General features: G+C 42.0%; 2 protein-coding genes across 3 annotated transcripts; both read right to left on the bottom strand.

The window, feature by feature from the left end:
- Positions 1-27: 27 nt before the first annotated feature.
- Positions 28-15,390, bottom strand: LOC129194944 (equilibrative nucleoside transporter 2). Of its 2 annotated transcripts, none has more exons than XM_054800494.1 (13): positions 15,236-15,390; positions 13,057-13,204; positions 12,852-12,933; positions 12,023-12,180; positions 6,488-6,627; positions 6,277-6,411; positions 6,080-6,177; positions 5,924-5,993; positions 4,552-4,736; positions 4,362-4,467; positions 4,185-4,270; positions 1,729-1,934; positions 28-1,647 (listed from the first exon to the last, which is right to left on the bottom strand). In XM_054800494.1, the coding sequence occupies exons 2-13, from the start codon at positions 13,089-13,091 to the stop codon at positions 1,536-1,538; spliced, it is 1,413 nt and encodes a 470-aa protein (XP_054656469.1). In that variant the 5' UTR covers positions 13,092-13,204; positions 15,236-15,390; the 3' UTR covers positions 28-1,535. The 2 variants fall into 2 exon arrangements, with proteins under 2 accessions (XP_054656469.1, XP_054656468.1); XM_054800493.1 differs by having other exon boundaries at positions 13,057-13,113.
- Positions 15,391-16,118: 728 nt separating this feature from the next.
- Positions 16,119-17,354, bottom strand: LOC129195017 (intraflagellar transport protein 57 homolog). Its single transcript, XM_054800709.1, has one exon. The coding sequence runs from the start codon at positions 17,352-17,354 to the stop codon at positions 16,119-16,121; it is 1,236 nt and encodes a 411-aa protein (XP_054656684.1).
- Positions 17,355-18,135: the final 781 nt, after the last annotated feature.

The following is an 18,135-nucleotide window of genomic DNA, read 5'->3' as shown; positions in this document are numbered from 1 at the left end:
GAATTGCTTCACATATAAAGTGTACAATACAGATCATACAAAGTTTTATTTTGTAGCTTTTCAAGCCAATAAAATCAGTTACACAAGGCAATAGTACATTGAAACACAAACATACAAAAAAATGCACATTGTCCGATACGGTTGCGTTGCAAGCAAACTATGAATGTTTTTGTTAAAAAGGTGCTATCCCTCCTAGACTCCAAATTAAATATATAAAAAAACACTACTACTGGCTAGCATACGTTACCAATAGTTTCAGAGAATAGTGTTTAAAGGGGGAGTGGCAATGTCTCATTGGGATGGGCACACGCACATCCAAGCAGTCTAAGAACTTCATGTCACCTTTTCCTGTGTGTGACGTGGCATGTAGGCATGCCCTGCGCAGGAGGCAGGCAGGATATGCTACTAGTAGTACCCATTCAGAAATTTTTACCTGAGGCCAAGTCCACCCTACTGAGACACTCAAAAACCAAACTTTTTTTTAAATCTTAACTTAAAACATTGAAAATAATTTGTTAACTAATTCTGAGTCATTTTTATTTGCATGGTCAAATTTTGAACATGAGCACTAATAAGTTGATAAGTAATGGTCCTACATACAGTACCTTCTATTTAGTCGGGTGTTGGGATCCTTTCGTTCCTAATAGGTTGACTTAGAGCTTCACTTTTTTGTCAATCACAATTAAGTCTGCATAATTTTCATACCAAATTGAAGGGGAAGGAGTAAAAAAACCCCCCAAAAAACAGTATTCGAAGTACAAAAATACTACCAGCAATAAAGCCTCATTTTTAAGGGAACCTCCATACGCAATGCAGGATTGCAACACCAAAATAAAGCAGAAACACTCCTAATGCATAACTTATTCATCAAACGTATTTGTTCATATAACGGACACAGAGCAGTGACAACCTCAGGCTCTGTCTCGTTCCTGCTCTGTGCTGTGCAGGCTGAGGCGTTCAGGTACACTCATAATTAAGTGTTGGGCGCTAATTGTAATTGTAATTCCATGAGCCCATGACTGACTGTCAGTCCTCCCCCCAAAAAATATGTAAAAATTAATGAGGGTTGGCCCACTGTGATTTGGATTTTTTTTCCCACAGCAGATAGGGAATTTCTGATGGCACCCCTGCACATACCCCACTTCGGAAACCTAGGCTCTCGTCATGTTACAAGGTGAGGGAATAAGTCTCTTCTACCACTAGAGGGCGGTATAGGCCTTTCATTGTGGATGGAATTTTTCCACATTGAGTTATTTGGTTTCTTCTAAATTTAAGTAGAAAGAGACAGTAAAACCAGGTTGGCTGACAAAGCTTCAAGCCAGAAATTAAAACACTAATAGAAAAAAAAAACGAAAAAAAAGTCTTCTATATATAATAGGCGCAGTAAACTACATTCAATACAACTACAAATGCAGGACTAACAAAAGTAACACGCAAATAAATGAGCAAACAAACCTGTGGAATAGCATATGTTATGTTCCTTATTATTCATTATGTTCCTTATTAGCGGGTATTAGTGAGTATGTGTTGACAGACTACAATAGAGCGCGGAGCGGAAAGGACAGCAAGGCACCAGTAGAGAGACCCAAAGCCAAGAAGAATGTCATCAGGGCTCCAGCGGTCTCTGCATCCTTGGCCTTCACCATCCTGTCAACAAGGAAAATGTCAGCATCCAGAGAGGAGAAGACAACTGGCAAGTTTGTGCACAGGACAATGACCAAGACTTACTGTGGGGCGTAGGACATTGACAGACACACAAAGTAGCCGCTGGAGATGGAGAAGACCGCCATTATGGCAGTGAAAGCAGCATCATGGTTGAAGAGGACAGGCAGATGTCTAGTGTCTTTCATCTGAACGTTGCAGAGCATCAGCAAGGGGATGAAGACCACGCGGGAAACCACCAGTAGTGGGAAGATACACGACTCTTTGCGAGGCTGAGGAGGCACAGCGAATGATACTCATATTAGAGACATTTAAAAAAAACAAAAACTTTTGTTAATAACGAACATAATATTTTAATGTTCCCACATTTACATCTATTGCAAGAATAAAATATTAGATATTGTACTCGACTTCCTGCCTTGATTTCTTCTACAGGTAGAAACTAAGCTACTAGAGCCAAGCCTCTAGTGCAGACCAGCGGCCTCGTTTATAAAATTTGTGCCAGCAGGGGTGTCACTGCAAATGTTGGTATACATCAAAAACTTCTGTGTGGAAAATACCCATTAGTGGACTTCAAGCTAAGTTTTTCCAGACACAAGAATCAGCAATGCCCAATGGTGACACCATGACATTAAAAGGTCATAGTTCACATAAAACAACACAGATGAACTGTAAAATACGTAGCACCACAAACTGGAATTAAAAATGGAATCATTCCATATTGAGAGAGAAAAGGACACGTCTTATATGGATGGGAAAGGCAACAGAATCAAAAATGTGTAAAATGTCAAGAAATTTAAAAGGACTGAATAATGCATTTCCCATGTATTGGTACTACTACAAAACATGTCCCCAATTAAAAGTATAAAATATCAAAATTGTTTTACACAAAAATAAAAAAAAATAAAAAGGCAAAAACAAACAAACAAAACCCCCAGTAGGGGTTGGCAACAGAATACCGAGACGTGAATGTGTGTTGTTCTTAATCTCAGCAATGGAACTTAGTTAAGATGGCGACTATCACTAAGTCCCCAACTTACGAACATCCAACTAGCAAACATTCGGAGATACGAACAAAGCCGACTGGTCTACATTTTATTTTATTTTGCCTTCTCGTCGCCCCATCAGTATTTATAATACTGTACATGCTTGACCAGTAGAGGGCACTGTGACACTGCTAATGGGACCAACAGAGAGGCAGGCTGTGGGAAGAGATCATAAAGGAGAAATGGAAAGCTAAATTGTAGCTTTAGATACAACCCGGACAGAGCGTGTGATTAAAGTTTAGAAGAGTTAATAGGCCTGATTCATTCTACACCACCCACAGAACACTACCTCTTTTAGAAGAGTCTAACGACGATGACGATTTGTCCTTTTTTCAATATCTCCTCCTCCAACTCCACCACAAGGACGTATGCTCGACCACTCCTCTTCAAAGGGAAATAACATTTATCATTACGTATTATAATATTATTATTGTTTTTTTCATTAATGATCCTGGTTTAATATTACTACTGCATCCAAACTCATATTTACATACATACACATATACTGTATATGTATACACGTACATGTAGTACCTATATCATTGGTAATATTACCTTTTCCTCTACTTAAGAACAATTCAACTTAAGAACAGTCGTCTGGAACCAATTGTGTTCGTTAGTTGGGGACTTAGTGTAAAAGGTTTGTGTCCAACATTGTGTCCAACATTGCGCACTCACCATTTTGGCCTATTTGCTTGGAACTGACAGTACACTGCATTTTTCTGTACTTGTCTGCGTAAATGCATTTATGCACTCAAAAGGCTCAGTTTAAGTACGCAAGCGTGCCAGCTGAGACACAGCCACAGCCTCTGATTAGCCTGCATAATCAAAATTGGAAAATAAAAATCAAATGAGTTTATTTCATGCAAGGATTAAAACAGAAGTCATTTTAGTTATTTATAAAAGGTGTATATGTGCACACGCCACTTACATCTGTGGCCTGCTTATGTAAATCTGCGCGTGTGCACACCCTTACTCTGAGTTGAACCATAACTCATTCTAAAAAAAAAAAAGAACAGGAAGAAGAAAAAGTAGAACAAGAACAGGAAGAACAAGAACAGCAGGAGGATATGAACAACATGATGAATACCAGGATCAAAAAAAAAAGAAAACATGAAGGTGAAGGCGAATAGAAGGCAAAGATTTGGAAAAGCACGACACTGAACGAACAAGGAGAACACAGTATCAGTGTTTCCCTGTACATTCATTTGTGGCAGCTTGCCATTAATACATTTTATACTGCCACAGATTTTTTTTTTTTTCCCCCCAGTTTGCCCTCGTTCATGGGACTGTCTATGTAGCTTATTGTTACAACTCCATACAGTAGATGGCATTAACAGACTAGATTTGTCTCACTGAACAAGAAAAAAGCAGAAAAACAGTTGGTGGCCTACAAGCACAAGGCTTGTAAGGATTTGTATGAAGCTGATGAATGCTGGTCTTTAAAATATACTACGACACAAAGGTGACACTCACCCAGCGCACCCAGGTGGTGATGGTGCGGCCAAGCCAGTCATTGAGGTTAAAGGTCAGGAAGCAGCACACACAAATGAAGTAGCGCTCTGAGTGAAGAATAGCAATACTTTCAAGGTGCTAAATGAGCGACCAAAACTCTTTTTTGATGGCTTTTGTAAGAAATCACAGTGGTCATACCCCATTTTCCTCCGTCGTACGCTGTCTTGACATTAGCAGTGATGGCAGGAAAGACGGACAGCGTCACCGTGAACACAAATGTCACACAGAACGCCATGACCCAAATCTGGAAAAAATAAAAAATAAAAAAAAAATCCCAAACTTATTTTTCTGACTCTCACATGAGCCTCAATACTACACAGCAGCTGACCTTCTTGAAGACCTCGATGACAGAGGCTTTGACTTGGTTTTTCTTCACCTGCTCCAGAGAGACGAAGGCCTGCTTGGTTGTGTCCACCTCGCCCTCCTGCAGGGCGACATCTTTGTTGGGGCTGTTGGTCACCGAGCCATTGGCGTGGTTGTTCAGCCTGCCGTTCTCCACTGCGGCACTCTCAGCTGAGAAAACACAAACACACACACACACACACACACACAAAGAGAGAGAGAGTGAGTGTCCAACAAGCTCAGTCTTTGTGTGACAGGGACAAAGCAACTTCACATGGATGAACGACCGCCTAACGAGATAATGGCCCCTAAATAGATTAGATTTTGCGTTAAAGTGAGGGACCCAATCATGGACTTAGTAGAAAAGTCAACACAAGTTAACACTTGTCAGATAATGTGACAGCAGGTCAATTTCAAGCACTTTTAAAAGCACTTTACAGCTCAATTTTAGAAAAGGTAAAGTGAAGTGAGTACATCCCTCACATGTAGAAGGGAAACTTGGATATACTTCAGCGTAGTCGGTGTAGTCACAGTAGCGTGTAGGGGGCGTCCCAAATGCAGCCTGTGGGCCATCTGTGGCATGCAGCCTATTTTTTGATGGCTTAGGCGCAGTCTACAAAAACGTAAAACAGAACAAATTTACAAAAAGAGTAAAAAGGTCTAACATAAAGAAAAAAAGTTTTAATGTTGATGGTATTAACATACAGCTGACATGCAGAATGCTATATAGAATTTCTTAGCAGACTGGATTGTTTTTAGCCTCTTTCAGAAAATGTGAAATACCAAAATGGCATCCATTGATTTTTCAGTATGGGCCCTCGGTGGAAAAAACAATTATTAGGCAAAATTTCCTCTGGCAAAATGGGCTAGATTTGACAGACTCTGAAAAGTCAAGAACTGTAAAACATCTTTCATAGGGATGCAGCACTCTTGAAATTGCCAAGTTATTAGGACGTGACCGGAGAACCATTAAATGTTTTGTTGGAAGTGCACAAAAGGGTCACAAGAAACGTTTAAATTAACTGCCAAATATTTGAGAAAAGTTCAAACATGAAGCTCCCAGGAAGCCTTTATCCTCCAGTGCTGTGCTGTCATATTCCAGAACTGTGATCTACCTGGAGTGTCCAGAAACACGGTACCTGGTGTTCAGTGCTCAGAGACATGGCCATGGTAAGAAAGGTTGAAACCCGACCACCACAGAACAAGACACACAAGTTGAAAGGCTATGACTTGGCCTGAATATCTGAATATCTCACTCCTTGAAAAGGGGTGACATGATGGTTGTTTTGGTTATAGCAGAGGACAGTTTTTAAGTATTTCACGCAGCCATCAGCATGCTGGCTTGGGGTGGCACTGACCTGTCAGCAGCTCGTCAGTGGTGCCGGCCTCATATTTGGTGCTCTTGTCCAGGTAATACTGAGCAAACTCCTGCGTGGAAGCGCACAGAACAAGCTTCTTTGTCCTAACTGTTTGGAAAAAGTCTGTTATCTGGCGTCATGATCGAGTGCACTGACCAGGCGGCGCAGGAGGAGGTAACAGAGGAGCGTGAGCAGTGTGCCCACACACGGTGTGACAAAGTAGCCCAAAGCCATAGAAGTCATGTCCACGTCACCTGAGGACAAACAAGAAGCACCTTTCATTTGAGGAACATTCATTTCCCGTTACTAGGTAACCAGCACCTAAAGGGATTTGTGTGTGTGGGCGGTCTTACGGGCAATGGATAACAGCATGGCAACGGCAGCAAAGGTACCAGCAAGGCCTTGGCCACTCATGAAGATGGCACTGTACTTTTGGGGGAACATGCCCACCAGGCCAAAGAGACTTCCCTGCAGGACGGCACCGAACGCTGCGGGACAAGACCGACTCACCGTTTACCGGTGGACAGACGACCCTCTGCAGTAACCCCAGCGGGTGAGACTTACAGTTGATGAACCAAATGGTAGCCATGGTGACAGAGAAGAAGTGCTCTCTGTCCATGTCCACTTTCACCAGCACAGTGGTTAGGATGAAGAGCAGCAGGATGAAAACCAGGCTGCCGCCAACACGCATAGCCTCGGATATCCTGAAACACAACCATCGACCAATCAGCATCATCAAAACACCAACAACATGAAAACAGTGGACCCTTGGTAAGCATCATTAATGTTCCAGAAGACCTTTCTCTAACCAAAACCGGCACTAACCGAATCAATGTTTCCCATTAGAAATAATGTAAATCCAAATAATCTGTTCCAGAAAGTCAAAAATGTTAACACAAAACATGTTGTAATAGTTTCATAATTATAGTTTTACATGCAAAAAACAATTAGAAATGTATATTAATACATATAAATTATGGATGAAAAGGATAAATTAACATTTCAGGTTACTTTTACCTTAAATAAAGACATGACTGTTCCCAAAGACGTGGATGCAAAATCAACACAGACACCACCTTCCTGTTTTGCCATGCCATTTCTTGAATTCAATACTGATGAATGAATTTGACAAGTGGCTAACAACACCATCAGGTAAAGTCAGCAACTTAATTTTACCGTTTAAATGATGCAAGCACTGACGAACAACAAAAGGATGGACATGCTACTGGCAGCAGACGCCATCGGTAATTCTCACTTTCTTTGAGGCATTGACTTAATTGAAGTGAACTGTACGTAGTTGATAGGAGTGGCAGCAGCAGGAGACAATTACAGTATAATAGGGAGAGGTCTGACTCGCCAAGAGCTCATTCCACCTTTCTATCATGTTATTAATACACTGCATGAGTCCAATTGTGTTCGTAATGTTTTTTTTTTTTTAAATCACAAAATATCATTATGGACAGCCTATTAGCCTGCTAAAAAAATGAAGACCGGAACCACAAGTCAGCTCTATCCCCTGTCGATGTTATCTGCCGTTAACCCTGTAGTTCTTTGTCAACTACCGCAGTTACCGGTGTGAAAAAGTGTTTGCACCCTTCCTAATTTCTTTATTATTTTGCACACTTACATGTTTCAGATCATCAAACAAATACTAGTCAATGACAACAAAACTGAACACAATACAGTTTTTAAATGAAACTCTTTATCATTAAAGACAAAAAAAAAACAAAGCTACCCAGTGTGAAAAAGTGATTGCCTCAGATAAGGTCAGTGTTCATGCCTACATCATAAGAAAGACACTGGGCAAAAATGGCATGCATGGCAGAGTTCCAAGACAAAAACCACTGCTGAACAAAAAGAACATTAAGGCTTGTCTTGATTATGCCAGAAAATATCTTGATGATCCCCAAGACCTTTTGTAAAATAGTCTGATGAGACAAAAGTTGAACTTTTTGGAAAGTTTCCCATTACATCTGCCATAAATGGAACAATGAATTCTGCTGTCTAGCAAAAAATCCTGAAGAAGAATGACCGGCCATCTGTTCGTGACATAGTCCTGACCTGAATCCTATTGCGATGCTGTGCGATGACTTTAAAAAGGCAGCTCATGCTCAAAAACCATCCAATGTGGTTTAAAACACAATTAAAACGCCCACAATGGAGCGAAAGAACGTTGCAAATGCCAGCACTATGACAAAAACAAAAAGGCCACATCGTCATCTTTGCCAACAATCATGTCTTCAATCAAGTTCATTTATCCTTTTCATAGCCACTAGAGGAAGTCTGCAAAAGTGGCCGCTATAGCCTCTATAGACAGGTTGGCGTCCAGTTTGAATGTTGACCAGTAGAGGAAAAAAAAGGGAAAAAAATAATAATGTTGACCAGTAGAGGGCACTGCAGATAAAAGTTGTACAGCACTACTAGGCTTGTTATTATCATGGTTCATGGTTTTAATCCTGAACATGCATGAGTCAAACAGTAGCACATCACATAGTACAATTCACAATTTTGCATGTCCAAAAAGGAGTAGGAAGAAGCAAAGCTTATTTAATTCTACCCCTCATCAGTTTCACATCAGTTGCAATACATTTATTCACATCTTGTTCTTCCAAGTGTACTTTGTAGGTCTACATGACAATGCAGTGCAATCATAGCCAAGGTTTTTACTTACTAAAAGGAAGCTAGAGGCTTAATAATAACTGATAGAATATATCCACGACCCACAGAACAAAGCTGTGCTAGTAATGTCTTACGCTTGTTCCTGAATTAGATATTCCTCCTCTGCCACTTGTTCCGGTGTACGATTGAAGAGCTTGTCAAGTTGCTCTATCCGCCGCCTTTTTACTTTTTACAGCTTTAGTTCATCCGGAAGTGACGGGAAGTGACGGTGGGCGTCCCGAGCAGGAGAGCTAGGCTCAGTGCTCACTGTGAGTTTTGAGAGACTTGGGAAGTGTGTTTATGTTGGCGTGGATGTAAAGTCCTGCAGTGTTCTCCGCTGTTAATAAAGCCATTAAAGTGCATCGGCGACGTGAGTCTCTCCTTCCCCACAACAAGCGGCATTACAGTATTGACACACATTGTGCACATTGTCTCACACCAGGAAATAAACAGTGTCACTTGTTACAGGCATTGGCTGGACAGCTATGTAGTGGGGCTTGTTTAACCTTTGCCTTGTGGGCAAGCAGGAAGGAGAGATGATGCTGAGAGATGTGTGTGTGTTCTGAGCTGCTGTCTGGTGGCCGCGTTCAATAAATAAAGTTGGCAGAAGCAACAGGAGAAGTTTCCTTCTTTGCTTCGGAGCTGAATAACACTGACAAGTTAACAGACTAGTAGCAAACGGAAAAGAAGACGGCTTTTTGTGTCGAATACAGAAGATGAGGACTTGATGGATTTGTGCATGAGGATTGATCAAAAATAACGTGAGTACATTCTAAAATACTTCAATTAAGTACAACCGAACTCAGTTTTGCTCCCGCTGCCGCATGCATGGTAACGTATGTTTTTTTTTTATTGTAGCGTCGCTGGGAGCACGTCCTGTTCCCAGCATACTTTGCGGTAATGTTTTGGTGCAAATGCTCTTAAAGTTACATGTTTTACCAGGAAATAGAAAGCTCAAAAGAAGACGGCTTTTTTATGTGGAACAACTGACAGTTTGTGTGGATCTTGTGAATGATTGTGACTGAGCTAGGACTCAGTAATTAAAGTCTACACACGACGGCTTCATTGATTGAAAAACCAAACTTTTTCGTGCATGAAACTTCTACTTGAGTCGGTAATTTGGCCGCTATATGCGGTTAGATATTGACCAAGGGAGACAAAATGGGTGGCCGCTGGCCGCGTTGGACAGGTGACTGCTATACATAGGGTCTATAACATGTAAATTTGCTGTGGGGGATTTTTCAGTGGTTGCTATAGACAGGTGGCCGTTCTATAAAGGTGGCCGCTAAGACAGGTTTGACTGTGTAATTATATATCTATATCTATATCTCTATCTCTATCTCTATCTCTCTCTATATATATATATATATACACACACACACACACACACACACACATACATATTAAAAAATGTATAGATATGTTAACTCAATCAATAAAGACGTCTTTATACATATTATTCGGGGTTTTTTTGCGCAAGAGCCACAAAGAGGTGATAAGGCAACTGCACACTAACAGATGTCACTTTTATAGAAGTTTGAAGCCAAAAAAACGGCCACAAGGTAGCAAAAGTGCATTTGATTGTTATTGGCATGGATCATTTGCATATAAAAACACACTCAACAGCAAGGAGAAAGTGGAAGAGCATGGAGGAGTGTAAAGTGCAGAAGGTTACGCATTGCAGGGAAATTTTAACGCATGCCCACGCACACACGAGTGCACACACACAGTTTAGCTCCAAATGTGAAAACTGTAAATAATTAATGGTGTTATATTTATAAATAAATAAATAAATAAATAAAATAAAATAAAATAATTTGATGTCAAACAACCCTTTTTTGTGTTGTTGATGTTGTGGTATAGTTTTTTTCAAAGTGAAAGTTATGCTTGAAATGTATCTTTTTGCAAAAAGCTGTACTAACATCATCTAAAGCCTGGACTGAAGAGGCTGTCTTTTGAAAAATGGCTGAGATTGTACAATCCTGATCAAAATCTTAAGACCAGTTGAAAAATTGCTCGAATTTGCATTTTGTACCTTTGGATCTTAATGAGTTTTTAAGCAGAGCTACAATATGCAAAAGCAAGAAAGGCGAGTGAGACAAACAGCATTTTGAAAAAGTAATTTATTGAAAACAATAAACTGAAATAGGCTGTTTATCAGCTGATCAAAAGTTTAAGACCATCGCTCAAAAAATAACAAAAAACTCTTCAAACCAGAACCAGAAAAAATGTTCTCAGTAGGACTCAGTAATGAGTAGCTCCACCGTTCTTGTTAATCACTTCAAAAATTGGTTTGGGCATGATTGATGCGAGTGTTTCCTGGAGGCTAGTGGGAACATTGCTCCAAGTGGTAAAGATGGCTTCACGAAGGGCATCAACTGTTGTTGATGTTATTCTCCCTGAAGAAGTCCTTGGTCAAGCAAGCATTGTGAACTGCAGCGTTGTCCAGCTGTTACCACACAGACGAGGGCCCTCAGTAATGAGGGATGCCCGCTGCAACATCTGCACGTAAGCATCCGACTGCATCACAGGAAGCTACAGTTTTTCACTGAATGAAAAAGCATCCCAGATCATGATGGACTCCCCTCCACTGTGCCAGGTAGAAAACATCTCAGGTGGGATCTCCTTGTCATGCCAGTAACGTCTGGACCGTCAAGGTAAATTTTTTCCCGCACATGCCGTCTGATGGTTATTGCGCTGCAGTCGCCACCAGTAAGGTCCTTAAGTGGGTCGAAGACTGGCCTGTGTCTTGATTGACAGCCAATCAGATCCTCCAGCTCAGCAGAGGTGTGATTTTTTGGGGGTCTACCACTTGACTTTTTTGTTCCATAATGCTCAGGATCTTTCAAAAAAATTTAGAATGACTGATTTACTGCTCCCAACCTCAGCAGCAATGGCACGCTGCGAGAGGCCTTGCTTATGCTGCTCTACAATCCGACCACATTCAAAAAGAGAAAGCTTCTTAGCTTTAGCCATCAGGAGGGCATGACAGTGTGTATGTCTGACAGAAAATGAAAATTTTGAGCAGATTTTGGTTTTTGGCCTGTGGTCTTAAACTTTTGATCAGCTGATAATCAGCCTATTTCAGTTTAATTGTCATTTTCAATAAATTAATTTTCAAAATGCTTTTTGTCTCACTCCCCTTCTTCTCTTTGCATATTGTAGCTCTACTTAAAACCTCATTAAGATCCAAATGAGCAAAAGGCAAATTCTACCAATTTTTCAACTGGTCTTAAGATTTTGGTCAGCAGTGTATAAACAGAATATTTTTGTAGTTAGAGCAAAGAAAACCTGTGAAGTGAACGTGACCATGAGCTTAAAACCAAGGTACGTACTAAACGTGATTATGATTATGTATGGTCACACACCTATTAGCTCAAATAGTGATGTGACAGTACCGCTATATAAAAATGAAATTTTTATGTCATTAAAATGTCCTACCTCTGGTAGAGGATGGAATTGAGCAGGGTGAAGAGCAGCAGGGGCAACTGGGACAGCAGGGTCATCAAACTGTTAAAGTAGTAATCTTTGGGGGGCTCCACTGTGCTGTTGCTCGTCACATTTTGTGTGTCCGTTGTGTTCAGGCGGTGTTCAAAATACTACGCACAGGGATGGGAGAATGTGTGACATGGGAGGAGACATCAGGGAAGACATACATGTTTGTATGACGAGGATGGTAGTGTTTAAATCGATTAAATAAAAGAACAATGTATGCATAAAAGGACCTAGAAGTAATTCAAACACAAGAAGTGTCCAGTTCCAGTAAATGCAAAAGATAACAAGAAAAGAGTAGCAGGTGGCGAGCGTGAAAAAAAGAAGGCTTCAACCTGAATGTGATCACCTCATCACTTAGAGGCTTATTTAGAGGCTCCATAAGCACTCAATACAATACGACAATCTCCCTGCAGGTTTTATCTCCAACCAGTTTCTCCAGCAGGTGATCGAATTGATGAGCTCCTTCCCTCAAATTGAAGGTGCTGATCATTAAAATCACCTGCTTTAGTAACTGGCTGGTAAGAAAACCTGCAGCGTCTCGGCCCTCCATGGCACGAGTTTGACACCCCTGCTTTAGAGGGATAGTGGGATTTTTTTTTACATGAAGTTGTATGACATCCCCATCAGCATCCAATAACAGCGACTTACCCTCACTTGGTGTCCTAAGTCCAATTCTGGTATTGGATATCAATACTGATGGGGATGTCATACAACTTCATGTCAAAAAATCCCAACTATCCCTTTAAGGTCACATGAAAAAGGATTTTATTTTTACCAATATGGCGGTCATGAAGAAATTCCACGGCAGCAGTGTTCCCAGGCCCAGGATGAAGAAACAAATCCCAGACAAGCAGCCCCTGTACGTGGGAATTAAAGTGTCAAAGCAGCCCAGCTATAAACAATTAATTACTGCTATCTGTGCACGAAAAGCTGCATGCACACTCAAACTTGTGTTGGATGTGTGTCACATTTCAACTCACCAGTCTGAAGGAGCATCTTTGCATCCCTTCATCATCCTATGGTGTGTTCTTGTCAAACTAAGGCCAGACAAACGTTTGTGATGACAATTTGCAGGAAGCTCACATTCAAGCGAGAGGTTGAGGCCAGGAGGGGGATGCAACTACGGTACTTGAAATTAAAAGTGAAAAGGAAAGTGGCACATGGCATTTGAGTCAGAGTGGTGAAAGACAGAGATGCCAATTGTTCCAAATTCTGCGGCAGACTCCCGGAAATTGCCCTTCTCTACAAACAACCTGACTAAAGTTAAAAATCTCTTGGATTGTGATGTTTTTTGAGGATATAAAAAAAAACCTTAGCTTTTGGGGTTATGGTATGGGCAGGCATATGTTATGCGTACGCGGTGCATTGACAAGACAGAGCTGTAAACGGCGTGTTGTGTCGGTCACTGCCGGTGTCTGGGTTTTTTCTGGCTGTTTGCTTCTAATTTGGCAGGTGATATAAAGTCAGTTGGAAAACTTTGTTTGTAGTACTGAACGGGGTGCTTTTGAGAAATTACAGTGAACAAGGCTGACAAGATTATTTCCCTGTTGGCCATCACTCGATGTTTGCATGAATCACCAACTTCACACAGATCATTACAAAATAATTACATAATAAAGTCTTACAGGTCACTTACACACATACACTACACATATAGCTGAATAAACAAATATATCAACTTCTGATCAATCCGTGTCAATTTCCGGTTAAACCACACCCATTTCCAGTTTATGTCCCGCCCACTCCAGGTACAGATACAGATACAGATAATTTAGATGGGTGAACAGATACAGACAGTGGCGTACTAGCTCATCCCTAGTATCTAGGCTTGGGTCGGTATAAGATTCTGACGATTCTGATTCTGAGTAAATGTCGGGCAACAACAGTGCGGCCGTACCGGCACCGCTCAATGCTCACGAGGCAGCTAACAAACCCTGTGCTATCTCTGCTCCAGTGTGGCAATACAGCCTGTTGTTTCAACACATCAAAACCCAGTTTCGACTCGAACATGACAAAGTATTTCCACGTAGTGGCCGCGCTGGACCTCCACTTTCTCTCACATTGTAGAAATGGTGTGATACAAAATTGTAGTGGTTTTGAAACAGTAACTTTTTCATATCGTGGTATACCTTGAAACCGATAACCAGCCCATGCCTAAAAGTATCGATCAAAATGTTTACACTAGTCAAAGATCCTCTTCATTAGATGTCAATGACCTCTTTCAGCCCAAGATCCCTGGTCTTTATCAAGAACTAAGGCAAGATCGACCCACACCAACCTTATTTTCATATATAATTTAAAATTTTGTTTACATTTTTTAAAGAAGTGCTACATATTTAAAGACAACGCTTTGTGTTATTATTGGTTGTGGGTGTAAATATTTCGACTTTTTCTCATTGTGGCTTTTACTGTTTTTTGTTTGTTTAATTTTATTTTTGCAGTGTGCCTCAGGCCAATGCGAAATGAGCCAGGGAGTGAAAGTAATTTTAGAAATCTGCTGCAAAAAGTCTGTTTTAAACTGAATTCGCTCACGGTGCTCATCTGACCCGTGGTCTGCCAGCTGACCACTACCAATACATATTAGAGGAAATGAGAGGCCAATAATGTTATTAATGCAGAACTGCAAATTTAGCATGGTGGAAGTGGATGCAAAGAAGCCGTGGGAAAGCCAGAGGAAGTCACATGTCATCAGGTGCTACAATCTATAAGCTACTTAAAGATATTTTTAAGAAGACAATATGACAATATGAATAGCAATTAACAGGTGAAGGTGTTAACCGCCATTTCAGTCATCAATCATTAACATGATCCTGCATCTTATCAATGGTAATTACCGTATGTACAAACATGCTGTTTATTGTCAAACACAAAAGTAGCTTGACACGTTTTAAAGTACATTTGTTGTGCTCCATAAAGCGACATCAGCGAATACTACAAAAAGAGATGCTTCTCGCCCGTTGGACAGCGACATTTTAAGCCTGTGTTCAGGCGAAATTGGACAGGAGGTGTTGTTCCCTCCGCTCTCCTCCAACCGTCGATTAGGCTCTAAAAGCCAGGTTTCAAAAGAGATGGTGGTGAAAAACGATGGAATTAACGTTTCATTTCTAAAAGAAAACACAGCAGTTTTACGACAGTCGTGTGTGAACGTAAGGCGCTTACTTGAAGGGATGAAAAAAGGTTGTCGAAAATCAGTGGAGACGTCCATTAAAGAAAAAAAAATGTTTTCCTGAGTTGGCGAGAGTAGCTGGGCCATGCGCGGTGCGTGGGCAGACTAGTACCCGCCCGACGTGTGCTGTGCCCGCTTTGCAATCTTCTTCCGGTATAGCCTCGCAAATAATCACTTCCGGTGCAGGCTCAAATTGTAGCGCCCTGTCAGCAGAATGACTCACAAATGGCTTGCGAAAGACAGAATCGGACGGCATCTTTATACTGTTTGGTGTGTCTGCCAAGGATACACCCACATAAAAATGTCATTTTTTTATACACATTAATGTAATGTAGATCACTAAGTATAAAATTAAAAACTACTAAACTAAAACGTGTATGATTGTCTGTGCCTCCTTCTTAAAATATACATATGCTGTCTCAATTCGCACACTTCTGTACTTAAGCTTTTGAGTGCATAAATGCATTCACAATGAGATGTATGGCAAAATGCAGTGCACCATGAGGATGCCGGATGTTGTTCTCTAAACAGTCAAAATGTTTAGTGTGTAGTGACGGACACTTTCCACCTCAACAGTCGCCATCCTGGCTACATAGCAGAAAGGAAGGGACTAACTTGAGTGGTGAGGATTCACATTAAAACATAAAGAAGATTTGGGTAAAAATTGCGATTGTCATGTCCGGTAAGTGTGCAACAACAGACTACCTGTCAAAATTTGAGCACTCATGAAGTAGTAAGGGAAGTATTCCATTTGAGACACAGCTATGGCACCACAGTGGAGTGTGCCTCAAAGTCAAAAGATTTGGGTTCAAATCTCAATGGGATAGGCTCCAGCTATATCAAGATTAATGTTTTCAAGTGCATTATGGATGACTTTCAAGAATCCCATGTCCATACGTCTGAGTTGCGTAAAAAATGTGGCATCTCCATGAAGTGGGCAGTATCTCGTAAGCTGTTGGACTTCTTCATCTGCAAGCGTTGGCTGGCGATCATTTTACTAAGATGGACAATCTCCTGCTTCTGGTTTGTGATGCAGCGCTTGATGTTGACCAGCGGGGCCCCATCCGACATGCTGCTGCTCCTCTCCTCTGTCTCCTGCTTTACACGCTTCAGCTCGTCGTCCATGTCGGCCAAGAGGCGGGCCTTCTCCGTCAGGCTCTCACTTGCCTGCCGGTACTGTTCCTTTGCCTGGCTGAGCTGGGCCTGAGCGCTGCGGTACTCCTGGACGAGGTGCTCCAGCTGGTTGTTGATGTACTTCTCTCGACTGCGGACTTTCTCCAAAGTCTTCCCGATGTCCTCTCGCAGTTTCTCCAGGTATCCTTTGGCCTCTCTGAAGGAGGACAAGATGGCGTCTCGGTGTTGGTGCATTTGCTCCACATGGACCCTCCAGTCCTTGTTGTCGTTCTTGATGGTGACTCTGAGGTGAGGAAGGACTCGCTCCACCTCCAGGTACCACTCAGACGCCTCCACTGTGGGCTGCAGGATCTCTGTATTTACAGAGGATACTTCGCTTTGAGTGGTGCGTAACTTCAAGGCCTCCAGGTCCATCACGTTCTCCTCATCGTCATCCGGCTCCTCAATGGCCTCCTCCTCAACGTTGCTGAGCGTGAGCTCCACTTCGTCCTCCATCACAAGCGGTTCGTCTGTGGTTTCTGGTGGGTATTTTGGGCTACTGAAGGAGAACCCTCTCTTCTTCAGAGCCTCCTCAGCCAGTCTATCCAGCACAAAGCAGACGTGCTCGCCTGAGCCGGACAACAGCTTCGAGGGTGGGAAATCCACGCGGATGCCAAAAGCTCGGAGCTCTGCGAGGATGTCCGACATGGTGGCGCTGGGCTCGCTGTACTCCACATTTTCATCAAACGTCCTGCCTGCAGCGTTGATGAGCCAGGCGGCAATGATGGTGAACATGTAGAACTGCTCACCCGGGTTTGACTCCAGATAGGGACTGGACACAAAGTAATGTCTGGATAGGTTCCTCATGTTGTGTTTGGCCAGGACCTCCTCTTCATAGTTTAGAATGACCAGCTTCTCCAGCAAACACTCCATGGCCACAAATGGCTGGTAGGCTACTCCGGGCCCGCGGTCGCCCTCGTCCCCGCGGCGTTGGGCCATGTGTGCCGGTGGACAGTACGATCCGCTGGGTTGATGGCACACACACCTCAAAAATGGTGGCAACAGAGGCAAAAAGGCCTGTCATCTCTGTTGAGAGGCGTGCTGTGGTGACGCCGTGTTGTGCCGCGTCGCGTCATGATGTCTACAGAGCGGGTGTCGCCTCTGTGGAGAGGTTGCAGCGGGGCCCGTGGTGATGTCATCAAAGTGCTTGTCACCTCTGTGGAGGAGTGTTGTGGTGCTGGCGTTTATGATGTCACGGTGCTTGTCATCTCTGCTTTGGATGCCTAATTAATTTCATATACATTCAAAACAGAGCTGGGTAGCATCATGGGTAGCGAATGATGCTATACAATTTGCGATACATGGCTCACGATAACAATATTTTGATACGGCAATACGGTGAGACAAAAACAAACAAAAATTATTAGATTATATTACTTTATACATTCACAATGACATTTAGTGCAACATAACTGTAAACTTTAGGTGCCTGTAGGTGTCTGACCAAGTGATACCGTTTTAAACTCATTTAGAAAACAACATTTCATGTTTCTCAAGTAGATCAAGGGGGTATACTGCAAAGCGAGTTTGTGGGTTAGTGAGGTGTGTTGAGTATAAAGCCATGCTTGCCTGTACAACGAAGGTGGCTCTCTTTTAAAGCAGCTATATCACTGTGGTAACTTAGGATAAACTCATTATGTCCAGACTTTCAGCTTAAAATCGGCTCTGAAAGTGCCGCTGTTTCACTGTGTAACTCATTCGGAGATGGCGTCACCAATTA

The sequence above is a fragment of the Dunckerocampus dactyliophorus genome, chromosome 15 (genome assembly GCF_027744805.1).
Source record: "Dunckerocampus dactyliophorus isolate RoL2022-P2 chromosome 15, RoL_Ddac_1.1, whole genome shotgun sequence".
Classification (NCBI taxonomy): domain Eukaryota; kingdom Metazoa; phylum Chordata; class Actinopteri; order Syngnathiformes; family Syngnathidae; genus Dunckerocampus; species Dunckerocampus dactyliophorus.
Note: the sequence above shows the minus strand (reverse complement) of the source record. Positions and strands in the feature narration are given on the sequence as shown.

What these genes read in the sequence shown, in the direction of transcription:
- LOC129194944 (XM_054800494.1), bottom strand. Translation starts at nt 13,091, where the DNA reads ATGATGAAGGGATGCAAAGATGCTCCTTCAGACTG. An exon ending in CATGCTGTTATCCATTGCCC is followed by an intron (nt 6,178 to 6,276) that starts GTAAGACCGCCC and finishes GTTTGTCCTCAG; the next exon opens with GTGACGTGGACATGACTTCT. An exon ending in TCACCACCTGGGTGCGCTGG is followed by an intron (nt 1,935 to 4,184) that starts GTGAGTGTCACC and finishes GTGCCTCCTCAG; the next exon opens with CCTCGCAAAGAGTCGTGTAT.
- LOC129195017 (XM_054800709.1), bottom strand. Translation starts at nt 17,354, where the DNA reads ATGGCCCAACGCCGCGGGGACGAGGGCGACCGCGGGCCCGGAGTAGCC.